The following is a 14,232-nucleotide window of genomic DNA, read 5'->3' as shown; positions in this document are numbered from 1 at the left end:
CTGCAAGACAAATTTATTAATCCTAATTAATCCGTCATTACTAAATATTTACTGTATCACCACATTATCAAATCATGGCGTAATTAGGCTCAAAAGATTCGTCTCACAATTTACATGCAAATTGTGCAATTGTTTTTTTCCGTCCATATTTAATGCTCCATGCATGTGTCCAAACAATTGATGTGACAGAATTTTTAGATGTTTGAAGAAAAAAGTTGAATCTAAACACAGCCCAAATCGGGAAGAGTAGACTTCACGCTCTCACAACAGTTCTAGTGGTTGCCCGTATTCCCCTAGCCTAGCTCATCTCTCTCATCTAGGTTAAGTTTGACCTGGCTAGGAAGATACATATACAGCTATTGGTTGTTGCATTGGTCTAGCCACGCTAGCATGAGGTTTTGTTTGGTTACCTATACGATAGATACAATTGAGAAGAGATTTTGTTTGGTTGGTTGCATGGATGTAAGTGTGGTTACCTTCTCATATAGTTAGGTGAGGTTACTACAATATATATAAAATAATTGAGCATTTTGGATTAACCCATTTTTCACGTAGAATCGGTGGTAAGAAAAGAAAAAAGATATTTTTCTTAAGTTATTCTCTCCTTTTCAATACCAAGCACCAAGACTGCGTCGTGGTACCAATCCATTGCTGGGGAATTAAGCGGAAGCAACGACTGAGACCAACCTTGCTGCGAAGAAAAGGACGCCGCCGAGGAAGATGTCGCCAGCGCCGCTGTGGAGGAAGATGTCGCCGGCGCCGTTGTTGATGAAGAGGCCGCCGCAGCCGTCGCTGCTGCTGAGGAAGAGGCCGCCGTAACTTCTGCCAAGGAAGAGCTCGTCGCTGAAGATGGCGCTGTTGCGGAGGAATGATGTCATGACGAGGAGGAGGAGCGCGCAAACATTTTTGCCATGCGTGAGCGAGAGTGAGTTGATCGCGATTGGAAATAGAAATTCATTCCCCAGAAGTGAGGTACGATATATCTAGAGTTGGGAACCTAATATATTGAAAGATAGGATAGGGATTCTCTTGGAGACGATTTTTGACAAAAAATTCCTAAATTTGATGATAAGGAATAAAATAAGTAAGATGTTGGTGATGCTCTTAATTCCCCCTCCAATCCACCAAAATTCCCATGTCTACTAACCAAACAAAGCAGCTAACAATCTCATCCCTTTACACTTCCGATCCCTTCTAAGGCTGCGTTCGTTAGCCTGTGTTCCTAGCCTGCACAGTGCTCATGGAAAACAGAGCAGTCCATTAGCGCGTGATTAATTAAGTATTTGCTAATATTCTTTTTCAAAAATAGATCAACATGATTTTTTAAGCAACTTTCGTATATAAACTTTTTGCAAAAAAAACACTATTTAACAGTTTATAAAGCGTGCGCGCGAAAACGAATATGGGTTGGGAACTAGGAGCATTGAACACAGCCCTGTTCCTGGTTTCTATCCGGAACCGATCGCACGGAAAACTGAGCGGTTCATTAGTGTGTGATGAATTAAGTAATAGTTATTTTTTTAAAAAAAATGGATTAATTTTTTTCAAGCAAATTTTCGAATGAAAACTTTTGCGTGATGAATTAAGTAATATTTATTTTTTTTAAAAAAATAGATTAATTTTTTCAAGCAAATTTTCGAATGAAAACTTTTTATAAAAAAACACAACGTTTAGCCGTTTGAAAAGTGTGCACAGCCAAACTCCCCGGACCAAACGGGTCCTCTACAGCTACTATGCTAAAGAGGAGAAAGAAAAAAAATAAAAACACAGTATTTATTTGATCCTTCTCCTCGAAGCCTCCCAAGTTTGTGGGAAAAAAATTCTGTGCAGACCGGCTGCAAACCCCGCACCGTGCATACCCGATCCAGATTGGTGACGCGTGGACGAGAGACTGATCCGACGGCACGTCTGCACGGCTCCATCCGCACCAGGAGAAGGCCCAGCTCGGCTCGCTCGCGTCGGCTCCCGCTCGAGCGATCAGCCGGCTTCGCTTCGAGGCGGCACCGCGGCAGGGATGCCGTACGCGGACTCGGCTCTAGCAAAAGCGAAATCATTTTCCGGCTTCGTCGTCTTCCTTCGCCAAATTGGATCGCCGCCATGCGCACCGCAGCCGCCAGGATTCCGGTGCTTTCTTCACCCGCCTTAGTGAACGACACATGGCCAGACTACCGTTTCTCTCACCTGTGCATGCGGATGACGTAGTCGCAGGGGATTGTGGAGCCGATGAGAAGCAGAAAACATATGTATGCTCGCCTTGTTATTTGATAGTCATATTTCTTCATACTGGTTGATCTGTGACCATATATATGTTATAGATTGCACAGAACTTCGAGAGGATGACCATGATCATGCATGATGAAGTTGCACAACATGTCAATGATAAAGCTGAACAAGCTTTGATAGTTCCTCAAGTTGGAATGGATTTCGATTTTATTCCATTTACTATGTTACTTAACTATATCTATGTTACAGTACTATGTTTTACTTCCATTTGCAGTGTGTTACACTTATGATCAGCTATATGTTGTTTGAGAACGACTGGTCTCTGGACATCATATTTCAGATTTGACATTCAAGATTTCAGATTACACAATTTTCCAGTTTTCATTTTTCAATGGAACCAGACAGACAAACCACAATCTTGTTTACACATTGATCCATCCCATTCTAGATTTTGGAATACCCAGTCGTAAGCCTTTGTCATTGCTGGAAGCCTGGAACCAGCTACATGAGCAGCAGATGCTTTGCATAATAATTTTTGTCAGAATGCAGTAAACCATCTGAATATCCCTAATTTAGTACTGCTGCTATGGAAGCCTGTGACTCAGTTTGTAATATTCTCACCAATAGCCTACTCAGTGTGAGAGATAAATCGCATCACTTTTAGCAAAGGCTAATGAACTAATCTGGTTAAACTATAGAAAAACCAACCAGCACCCTAGCTAGCATTTTGACGAAAGACAGAAAGACACGGGCAAAGGATCAGACATAGCAACTACAAAATTACAAAATACAGGTCACTTCTAGGATTTTTCTTCATTGCTTGAATGGTGCTCCACTTGCATTGACTTCCGGCGGCGCGTTGCAGATACTGGTTCTTCCACTGCCTTTTGGCTTCTGCTCGCCCTCGCCAACCCAGCCGCTGCAGCCTTCACCAAAGGCGTCTGATGCCCGTGGTTAGGAGGGACGAGGAGGGGATCACGGCTCGTACTCGCCTTAGCCAACCCAGCCATCGCCGCCGCCGTCACCGACGGCGCTCGTGGCCAGGGCCCAGGTAGGAGGCCGTCAGCTGTAGCAGGCGAGAGAAGTGGCCGCATCAGTTGTTGAACGGAGGGGATTATGGGCTAAGCCGATGGCGCCAAGGAGAGGCAATCCCGACAGATGGAGGCGAGATGGGGAAGGAGATCGCGGCGGCGGTGGAAAGGGAAGCGGGGATCGCCACAGCAGAAAGAAAATGACGCGAGTGAGCCGCGGAGCCAGTCCATGCGCTTCTAGTTCTGGTTGTGGGAGTCGACGCGAGCGAGCCGAGCTGGGCCTTCTCCTGGTGCAGATGGAGCCGTGTGGGCACGCCGTCGGATCACTCGCTCATCCACGCGTCGCCAATCTGAATCGGGTGTGCACGGTGCGGGGTCTGCAGCGGGTCTGCACAGAATTTTTTTCCAAGATTGTGTCCTTTCTTCTTCCAACGGTTGCTCTCCTCTCTTCCGAGTTCCGACTTTCCAAATTTCCAAAACCCTCGATCATCTCCACCCAGCGTCTCAGCCATCGATCGATCATGGAGGGGGAGGAGGATGGGGAGGAGGCGGCGGGCTCCGGCGGCCAGCGCGGCGGCGCACCGCTGTACGCGGTGGGGGACGAGGTCGAGGTGCGCATGGACGACCCCGGCTTCCACGGCGCCTTCTACGAGGCCACCGTCTCCGCGCGCCTCCCGTGCTCCGGCCGCTACGAGGTCATGTACTCCACGCTCGTCGAGGGCCGGGGGGGGGGGGGGGGGGGGGGCGGACGCGGCCGCGGCCGCGGCCGCCGCGGCGGTGGCCCGCTCCGGGAGACAGTCGCCGCGTGCGACGTGCGGCCGAGGCCGCCGCCGCCGCCGCCGCTGGCGTAGGACGGGGCGGCGCCGGGGCGCGAGCTCAACGTGTTCGACATGGTGGAGGCGTACCACAGGGAAGGGTGGTGGCCGGGCGTGATGTCCGTGGCATGGCCGGCTCGCGGGCGGAAGGCGGCGGCGGCGATGTACACCGTGTCGTTCCCGTCGTGCCGGGAAGAGGCGAAGCTCCCGGCCTCGCTCGTCCGGCGGCGGCGGGCGTTCGTGCGCGGGCGCTGGATGGACGCGCGCGACGTGGTGAGTCAATTCTGCTGAACGGATTGTTGTACTCCGTATTTTCCCCCTTTTGTGCTGGTGGTGGACAGGAGAAACCCTCTTCGGTGCGTTATTCGTGGCTGGATTATTGAGGCGTAAACCTGACATTTGACATGGGATTTAATGCTCAATTGGGCAAGATGGAATGTTCATAATTTTAATCGGTGGTGATGTCGCATGTACATGTTAGAGGAACTTTAGGTAGTGTTTGGTAATTTGTTATTTCTAACAAAAAAACCACTGAAGGTATAGAAGAACTTTGTTTTTTTTTTTACCTGTAGGTGAGTGGTGACTTGAACTGGTGACCTCAACGACAACAATCAATGAATTCATGTGCTGTTCTAACACTAGGCGAGACTAGGTGCTTTGTATTGTAGATATGAGTGTCCCCTCTAGTTTGCTACTAGTTCAGAATCTGAGATATCAAGATAAGACCAAGTGATGACAAATGCCATACTTGTTTGACCTAATTATCGTGTGCTGAGTTTCTATTTACATGTGGGGGATTTTATTGAATTCAACAAAGCAATAAGTCATTCTTCGTCCACTGTTAGTATATGTATGCTAAGCTATTGGTTGCATCCTTGACTACACATTATGATGGATTGGAGAATGCAAATTAGTGTTAATGAGTTCCAGTGAGAAGGCAAATACAAAAGAATTGTGCTTCCAAAACAGTAGCAGTTGAAAAATTGGTTGTACAAACAAAAAGAATTGCCATCTAGAATTTAAAACAATGTCAAACAAGCAAGAACTCCTGCTAAATTTTATGCTAACTGAATGAATTTTATCGTATTCTGAATTGTCAAAAGAATAAAATGGAAGACTAAATGTGTACTCCCTCCGGTTCCATATTAATTGACGTTTTAGACAAGGTTGATGTCAAACTTTTATAACTTTGACCATCAATAACTTTAAAAATATTTAGTTTAAAGGAACTCGAACAACATATATAGATTTGTCTTTCAAAGCACTATAATAAAAGTAAACATGCATTTATTTATTATATATATTATAATAGAAAAATAAGGTCAAAAATATATTTTGTAGACCGTGTCGTTGTCCAAAACGTCAATTAAAATGAAACTGGAGGGAGTAGGCAAAAGGAACTCTGTTTTTTCCTGCATGAACACGAGGCAAAACAAACTCCATGAAACCTGATATCCTTGGTGTAAGCTTCACTGAGAGAGAATGAGACACGACAACACAATATTTACTTTGTATAACTAATGTTTGTGCTTTTGTTATTTTGAGTGCAGGTTCCAAGGGTGCCGCAATATGACGAAGGGAGCAATGTGGAAGTCATGTTGGATACAGGAAAGCACCGTGCAGCCTGGGTAACTGCTACTGTCATTAAGATGGTTAGCAGTAAAAACTATGCTGTTAGGCTTAAAAATAAGGAAGGCTCAGTTAACATCGTAGATTACTGCTATATTCGACCACAACCTACCTTTGACAGAAAGAAGTTTGAGTATGAACTGGAGCCCTCTGCAGAGGTTGAAGTGAATCTGGGTGGTGCCTGGTCGCTAGGCGTCATCTCAGATGTTGGAAGCTGTGGATATGGGGTAAGGCTAAAAGGACATGATAGCTCAGAGGAAGAGGACTACATGCTTGTGTCGCGTGCTTTACTCAGACCCTACTGCAAACTGGATGATCAGGAATTGATGCCTTGTACAGCAAAGGTATTTCTCCAACTAGTCATGTTGTTACTTGTGATTTGGGTATTTTCTCCTCTTCTTTCTTGGTACTACCAGTCTACTGCAGTGTTCATTTTTCTGCTGTGAATAAAAGTTTACAATGTTTTCTTGCCGTGCTTGTATGCCTTCTTGGAATATGTGGTGTTTGTCATTTTAATGTCAGTATGCCAGCTTAGTTGTCCCTGTGCTCTGGACAAGCAGGTAACAAGGTTGAACAAGCTAGAGAACAAGAACATAAAAGGGAAGGCGCGCATGCTAGTTTCAAGGAAACTGCCTAACCTAGGCTGCACACGGAGTGGTGGTAAACAAAGACACAGCATGAAAAAGGTTGTCCTGATTCCGTTCTTCTTAAATTGCAAACTTAAATTGTGTCTTAAATTGCAAATTTCCGCGCATTCATACAGAAAAGCCCGCTTGGCGTGAGAGCTTCATTTTCCAATAGTGCCAGGACCTGTGTTCCATATCCATTATCTCGCTTTCACAGGTCATAGTGCTTTTATCAATATATATTTTGACCATCAAATATTGTGCTTCAGCATCTTATGCTAATGACATCATGTTTTTGGTATACGCTTTCTTCCTCCAAGCAATGACATCATCTTATGCTAATGACATCATCTTATGCTAATGATTTAGTTCTCTCCTAAACTGCGTTGTCATTTGGATAATTGTTGTTCAGGAATTTGCTTGTACAAGTTTGGATCTTCCATGTATCTCTGCACCTAAAGATGCTGTTGAAATCAAGGGCAAATCTAGTTATGTCGATGTAGTCGAAATCAGTGACAACTCTGGCTATGATGTTATTCATATCAGCGATGATTCGAGCTGTAACCCTAGAAGAAAGAGAAGGCGACAGAATCTCCTAGAGGAAGAACTCCATTCCCGGCATACTTCCTATCCGATTCAAGAATCACAATCCAGGCTGAATATGTCACCAGCACGAAGTCCTTTGAACTGTGACCCGTTGCTAGATGTAATGAGGCATCCTAAAGTAGAGTCGTGCAACCATGTGTCATCACCAATCTTGTCGCCATTGGAAACACCACAGGCTCATTTCAACAACAATGCTGGGCAGCTAATTCCTCTGCCAAGTTATCCGGTATTAGAGAAGTTGCCAGTTAAAGTGCTTCCTGAAATGAATGAAACGAAAGAAACAAATCATGCTCATTTACAAGCTGAGTTCTTGGCACCTGATGATTGTACAGCCGGAGACCAAAACTATGCTCTGCCTATAAAAGTTGAGGTACATACGTCTGTTATCTTTATTTGAGATGAAAATTAATCCCTTCTTGATTGTCTATCTGTTGCTAACTCACCTCAACTTAGGTGGAGAGCTGGGTCGCTGATATCCGCAAGAAAGAAGCAGGTACCGGTCTGACTACCTCAAACAACTGTGAGTACTTGTTATAACGACTTTGTGTTACATTCAATTGTAAAACCTGTCTTAACTAGAACGAAAATATCACCAGCAATGCAGACAATTACTGATAGTGGTGAAGACAATTCAAGAAGGCCACGTTCAGGAGATTCTGAGATACCAAATTCCAGTAAATTAGAACCATATTCATCTGAGCAACAAAGGTTTGAGGCCGATCTGCCATGCATGCCAGTGCCTAACAATGTTACTATTAATACTCTTCCTCTTGTTACCAGACATACGTTTCAATTTGTTTCTCGGAACAAACTGGAAGTGCCAGTGAGACATAAGAAGGCCCCTGATGCTGTAAGACCATCTACGTTTTCCCCCCTGTTTTATCTTCTGTTTAAATGTATGTGTATTTCCCATCCATGCTTGATCATCTTGATGCTATTTGTACAGCTGGAGATGAATACCAATTCGGTTGTCTTCTTTCCCAAGGAGCAAACACACTGTAATTTGGAGATCTTTAGTCCAAACTGTAAGTCTTGCCACAACTTTAAGATAGTAATTTTTGATGCATTGATACTTAATACTGGTCTGGCTGATCTGAATATTATTTTTCTGCAGCCAAGAAGATCATTGATGTGTCACACTATGAAAGTTATGCGTCATTACAGCAGCATCCTTTGGGCCAATGTCAAGTTCCAAATTATTGGAGTGCTGCAGGGCAATCTTCATTTGTGCATCCGAGCATAACAATGAACCTATTCACAATATTGCCAGCACCTAACAGTCATCCAACTACTTTTGCCTCAAGCTTGTTGATGGGGCCTTGTGAGAAAATGGAGGTTTTTGAGAATCTGCCACAATTACCACATTTCGGAAAGTTGATTGGTTGCCCTCCTGAGCTCCGCGAAGGAAAGGCTCTGGGGCTAATGGCATCCTTCGCAAATATAGCAGAGAGCATACAAAACATGCGAATTCAGGACGAAGAAAACGTCTTTGAGGAGAAACTGAGGTGCCTCTCGGAATTGGAAGAGGACGGATTTGATGTTAGGGCCCTGAAGGAGCGGCTTGAAAACCTCGTGAGCATAAAGAATCACCAGACAGAACTCAAGAAGAAAAGAGCAAGATTGGATCAGTTCATGCTTGAGAGAGAGGTGGACAATGCCTCTGTAGAGCAAAGCCAGAAGCTGCTCGACATAATGATCAAGGAGCTTGAGCTGAAACTTTTAGAGTACCGAGAGAAGAAGGCATCACTCGTGGAGAAGAAAGCAGCGAACTGTTCGGAAATTGCAAAGCTCCAAGGCGACATGGATCAAATTGAGGAGTCATTCCTTTCTGCCGAGTATGATTTCCACACCACCGCTGCTGCGCCGTGGTAAACATTGATGACAGTAAGTACTGCTTTCTTGCTTGCTCATTTGTGCACTGCAACCAAGTCCATTTGGATGGTGTTAACTGATGTGAAACAATGCAGGCAGAGAGTTCTGTTCACAGTTCACCTAGACATATCACATACGCATATGGTTTACTGATGTGATGTGAACCAATGCATTAGGGGAATGAGGCAGCTAGTTCTGTTTGCCTAGACTTGAAATGCTGAACTTAATTAAGTTTGTATGTATAATGGTTGTCACTTGAATTTGGTAGATCATCTCATTCAATCAGGCTTGCCCCCCTGACATTGATATGCACTGTTTTTGGCCTTTAACCCCCCCTTAATGTTGGCCAATCAAGCAGCTGTAATTTTCTTTGTATTCTCTTGGTTGTAACCCCTGTACTCCGTTTTTTTTTTCTACTCTAATGTTAAATTCCAGCAGATCTCCTGCCGTTGTTCTCCTTAAAAAAAAAAAAAATCAGGCTTGCCCCATCTTCAATGCTAGCTCTGTTCACTGATGTATGTGAACCAATGCATTATTAGGGGAGTGAGGCAGCTAGCTCTATTTGCCTAGACTTGAAATGTCGAACTTAATTAAGTTTGTATGTATAAATGGTTGCCACTTGAATTTGGTAGATCATTTCACTCTTGCCCCATCTTCAATGTGAGCAAGGTCTCCAACGTCTAGAATCACCTAACCTGGTTAATAGTTTTCTGCTGGAAAAATATGATGCTCCTCACAGTACTCTGGTTGTTGGGGAAAAGTGAAAACCTCTTTCGGGGATATTCCCAATCTCAACAATGAGAACTGAAAAGCGATCTTATTAACTTAATCTCAGACGTTCTTAGTTTCAGCAGTATGATAACCTGGAGTGAACACTGAACTGACCTTGGTTCTTACATCAGGGCTGCACGCGCACTGAATCTAGAAAAGCCTCTGGAGTAGTACTAATTAATTAACTAACGATATATAGCCAATGACTACTGGTGCAAACCTTATACATTATAGGAGTGTGTAATTAATTAACTCTGTGTGTGTGTGATGAGTTCTATAGCTAGCATTTCTCGTCGGCGTCGGCGACGGCGGTGTGCTGCTGCTGCTGCTCCGGCGAGGTGGCGGCGGCGGTGGCGGCCCACTTGGCGCAGACGAGGTAGGCGGCGAGGTTGAGGACGCTGAGGACGGCGAGGAGCCAGTAGAAGTAGTCGAGGCGGCTGCGGTCGATGGTGTCGCCGAGCCAGGTGGTGGCGCCCTTGACGAGCGACACGAGCACGCTGCTGAAGAAGAAGCCGAGCGAGAGCGTCGTCAGGAAGAGCCCCGTGCTCATCGTCTTCATCCCCTTGGGCGACCTCGTGATGAAGAAGTCCAGCTGCCCCGTGTAGATGAACGCCTCGCCGGCGCCCACCAGCAGGAACTGCGGCGTCAGCAGGAACACGCTGATCGGCGTGGAGTTCCCGGTGGTGGCGGCGACGGCGACGGCGAGGCGCTTCTTCTCGCAGAGCGCGGCGGCGGCCATGCCGAGGATGGAGAGGGCGAGGCCGATGCCGATCTTCTCCAGGTTGGTGAAGCCTTGCTTGCCGGTGAGTACGCGGCAGAGCGGGATGAAGACGCGGTCGTAGACGGCGAGGGTGAGCATGATGGCGCCGACGAAAAAGACGGTGAGCGAGGCGGCCGGGATCTCGAAGCCGGCGCCGACGCGGCGGTCCATGGTGGTGGCCTGCTCCACGGAGAAGGTGATCATCTGCGCGTAGATGGTCCAGAAGAGGATCGTCGTCGCCCACACCGGCATCAGCCTCGCCACCATCTTCACCTCCTCCACGCGCGACACCGAGCAGAGCTTCCACGGGTTGGGCGCCGCCCGTCCGCCCGGCCCGGCCACCTCGTTGTCCTCTTCGCCGGCCACCACCGCCGCCATGTCCAGGCACGGGAACTGCGCGGTGTGCGCGATCCGGGCGTGCTCGGGGCGGTCGTCCTCGTAGAGCTCCGCCGCGGTGGGCGGGCGCTTGACGACCCCGCGCTTCCGCGCCGCGGCGACGAGCACCTGGAGGATGTGGACGATGGGGCTCCCGGAGCTCCGCTTGTAGCGGTACCTCCTGGTCCCGGAGAGGAAGACGGCGATGGCGGCGAGCATGGCGGCGGAGCAGATGCCGTAGGCCCAGCTCCGGCCGACGTGGTCCTGGACGTAGACGAGCACGGTGACGGCGAGCAGCGTGCCGAGGCTGATGAAGAAGAAGAAGCGGTTGAAGAAGAGGCCCATGGCGGCGCGCTCCCGGCCGTCGCGGTCGTCGAACTGGTCGGTGCCGAAGCCGGAGACGCTGGACTTGAGGCCGCCGGTGCCGAGGGCGATGAGGTAGAGGCAGACGTAGAGCACGGCCATCTGCACCGGCGTCGGCTGCTCCCCGGGCGGCGGGCGGAGGTGGGTGACGAGGGTGGAGGCGGCGAGGAGGGCGGTGCCGATGGACTGGACGAGGGCGAAGACGGCGATGGTGAGGTAGCGGCCGAGGAAGGAGTCGGCGAGGAAGCCGCCGAGGAGGCAGAGGAGGAAGGAGGTGCCCATGAAGTCGGTGACGACGTTGGCGGCGGCGGCGCTGGGGAGGTGCATGGTGCCCGTCAGGTACGTCACCAGGTTCACCGCGATCCCCATCGTCGACAGCCGCTCGCACAGCTCGATCCCCAGCACCAGCGCCGCCGCCACCCACCCCCCCGTCGCCGACCTGTCCGCCGGGCATCCCCGGTAGTCCACCGCGTCCCGCACCATGTTTCCCCCGCCGCCGCCGCCGCCGCTCCACGCCGACGTCTTCTTCTCCACCTCCTGCACATATCCATGTCTTTAACTAACCATGCAGAACAAATTGCATGCAAACACATGACAGTGTACGTAGTTGCTAATGGAATTAATTAACTATGAAACTAATTCTTATAACCTACATGTATATATATGAAATGATTGAACAAGAAATTAATATTTGTATCTCACACGAACCATTAATTCTATGATATATTTCTGTCGACTCCTAGTCTCCTGTAAGCTGGGAGATCGATCGAGTGAAAGCCTTGGTTGCTCGACGACCTCGTCGACTTGCGATCTTCCCCTTTTATAGGCGCCAAGACGGGGGCATGCACAAACACCATCAAATTAACTTAACCACTCATCATTAATTAGCGTCGAAAGGGACTTGCACTACGTTGTAATCCCTGTTTATGCAGGATGTTTCTGCTGCACACATGCAAATGGTGGTGGGGGCAGGAAATGGGTACAATAATGCAAACCTATGCATATAACAATCCTAATTATATATATTCAGACTATATGATCGATCTGTCAGTCATAAGGGCACACACAAGAAAGTGATCAGATCAGATCAGCAGGTAGGAGCACTTAATTAAGCTAAGCTAACCCGGCCTCCATGCGTTGTCGTTGGACGGTCACAAAGGGGTCAGAGGAGAGAAGAGAAACTGCGACGTGGAAACTAAGAAAAGTGAGCAGCATCAACTGGGGGAGATAAAGTGTAGTACTAGTATGAGATGAGATGAGATTGGTGAGGAATTGAAGTTGGGGTTTCCCCTCTCTAGTGGGGAATGTTCCAGGAGCTTCAGCTACTACGGCAGCTGCATTCTGTTTGTGTACATATGCATGGGCCCTCTCATCTCATGCCCACTAGTGATCTCACAATAATGCAAAACTAGATATATAAATACTGATAGACAGAGGCAGGGGATCACTGGTTGATCTTGTTGTTCTGTCCAACTTTTCCAATTTTTCACATGAACTTGCTAGGTGCAGATCATTAGCAGATACAATTAGTATACGTTTGTTGTATTATTGAGCAATGCTGTCGATCAGTTGTGGCTCTAAAAAGAGAGAAATCAGAAGAAGGCTATTATAACTTAACAAGAAAAAAAAGTCCATTTTGCTCTTTCGAACTTTTTCCCTTGGAACGCTTAACCCCTTAGACAATTTCTTGACTCATTTAATTTTGACACCCCACACTATTAAAAATGATTCACACCTTACTCTCTAACAATATTTGTCTTTTTCGTTTCTCTCTCTATATAGGTCATATTTTGCAATGAAATTTGATAGGATTGATATATGCATTATAACTTACCTCTCAATATTTTTTGAGTTTTTAAATCGCTGCTTATATAGGTTAGAAGCACTGAGACTAATTTAAGAACAGAGGTTTTAAATTTCAAGCAAAAAGTCATGAAAAAATTTTAAACTATTTTGGAACTTCGATAATGGTGTCATATATGACTTTACAAAATTTAAGCTTAAAATATGACTTGTATAAAGAGAAATAAAGAAGATAAATGTAATTAACCAGTCAATTGAACTATTTTTAACATTTCAAGAGCTAAAATAAGCTGAAAAATAGTTTAGGGGGTTAAGTGATCAAATGAAATAGTTAGGGGGAGTAAATTATTTTTTTTTGTTAAATTCACATCGCTAACTGAATTTTGAATAAGGACTAGCTAGGTAGTGTCCTCCCACTTCCTAGATATGAGAGTTTCACCATGATATACATATTTTAAAGTTTTTTGAACTTTTGAGTTTTTTGTTTTATTATATGTTCTGGTTATCTACATTTGACACCCTTCTTCCTACCAAACTCGTTTTGCACAATTGCCCTTCGAGAAGGTGGCAGGGTTCTAACTTCTAAGGTGATTCTTCCTGTTATCATTTTTTTTCATACCATTATCTCATTAACTATATTTTATTATTTAGTTATTCTAGTTTTATCATTTGTGTTGTTTGATCATTATTCTTTAGAAATTCAACATGTTTCTTGTAAGAATTCTGTTATTTATGTCCATTCGCACGCCCTAATCATTTGTAAACACCTCTATTAACTAAATGGTAACATAAGTCACTGTATAATGCATTTTTTAGACAATGGAAACGATTTACACACTGTATAGAGCGTGCATGGAAAATTAAACAACTTAATTTGGCCACATATTGGTAAACAAAGTATATATTCATATGTACATGGAAATAGATGATATATATGCATATACCGGGATATTATATTCCATTATCTAAAAAAATATATGCATATAGATTTTGTGAAAAAAAAGGCATACCAAGTTATCATAATTCTAAAGTGTTTGAGATGTCCATTCTAATGTCGGGAATAACAAGCAAAGAAGAATGGAGCTGAGGTAGTAGTACATACATCTCTCGAATATTTAGAAGCACATTTGAGGGAATACATCCCTTTCTGTCCCATTACGCACTCGATCTACAGCTCAACTTTTTTTCCTTGATGCGGTTTAAAAGATCTCTTTAATTTTGCCCCAACAAAAACAGTGATAAGCCTTTGCTAGGTAGCATGGTGCATATGATCAAGATAAGCACTTTCTTAGCCAATGGCCACATCTAGGAAAACGACCTTGCTTTGCAAAGAGAACCATTAATTGGTATCTTCATGC

At 45.8% G+C, this 14,232-nt stretch overlaps 1 protein-coding gene and 1 pseudogene across 1 annotated transcript; one reads left to right on the top strand and one right to left on the bottom strand.

Annotated features, from left to right (window-relative positions):
* The first annotated feature begins 3,352 nt into the window (after positions 1 to 3,352).
* LOC127762079 (uncharacterized) lies at positions 3,353 to 9,285 on the top strand (annotated as a pseudogene).
* Positions 9,286 to 9,563: 278 nt separating this feature from the next.
* Positions 9,564 to 11,906, bottom strand: LOC127762640 (protein NRT1/ PTR FAMILY 6.2). The gene is made up of 2 exons (XM_052287118.1): positions 11,780 to 11,906; positions 9,564 to 11,608 (listed from the first exon to the last, which is right to left on the bottom strand). Exons 1-2 carry the CDS (start codon positions 11,780 to 11,782, stop codon positions 9,854 to 9,856), a joined length of 1,758 nt encoding a protein of 585 aa, XP_052143078.1. The 5' UTR covers positions 11,783 to 11,906; the 3' UTR covers positions 9,564 to 9,853.
* Positions 11,907 to 14,232: the final 2,326 nt, after the last annotated feature.

This window comes from Oryza glaberrima, chromosome 1 (assembly GCF_000147395.1).
Source record: "Oryza glaberrima chromosome 1, OglaRS2, whole genome shotgun sequence".
Taxonomy (NCBI): Eukaryota; Viridiplantae; Streptophyta; class Magnoliopsida; order Poales; family Poaceae; genus Oryza; species Oryza glaberrima.
This window is presented reverse-complemented; position numbering and strand designations above follow the sequence as displayed.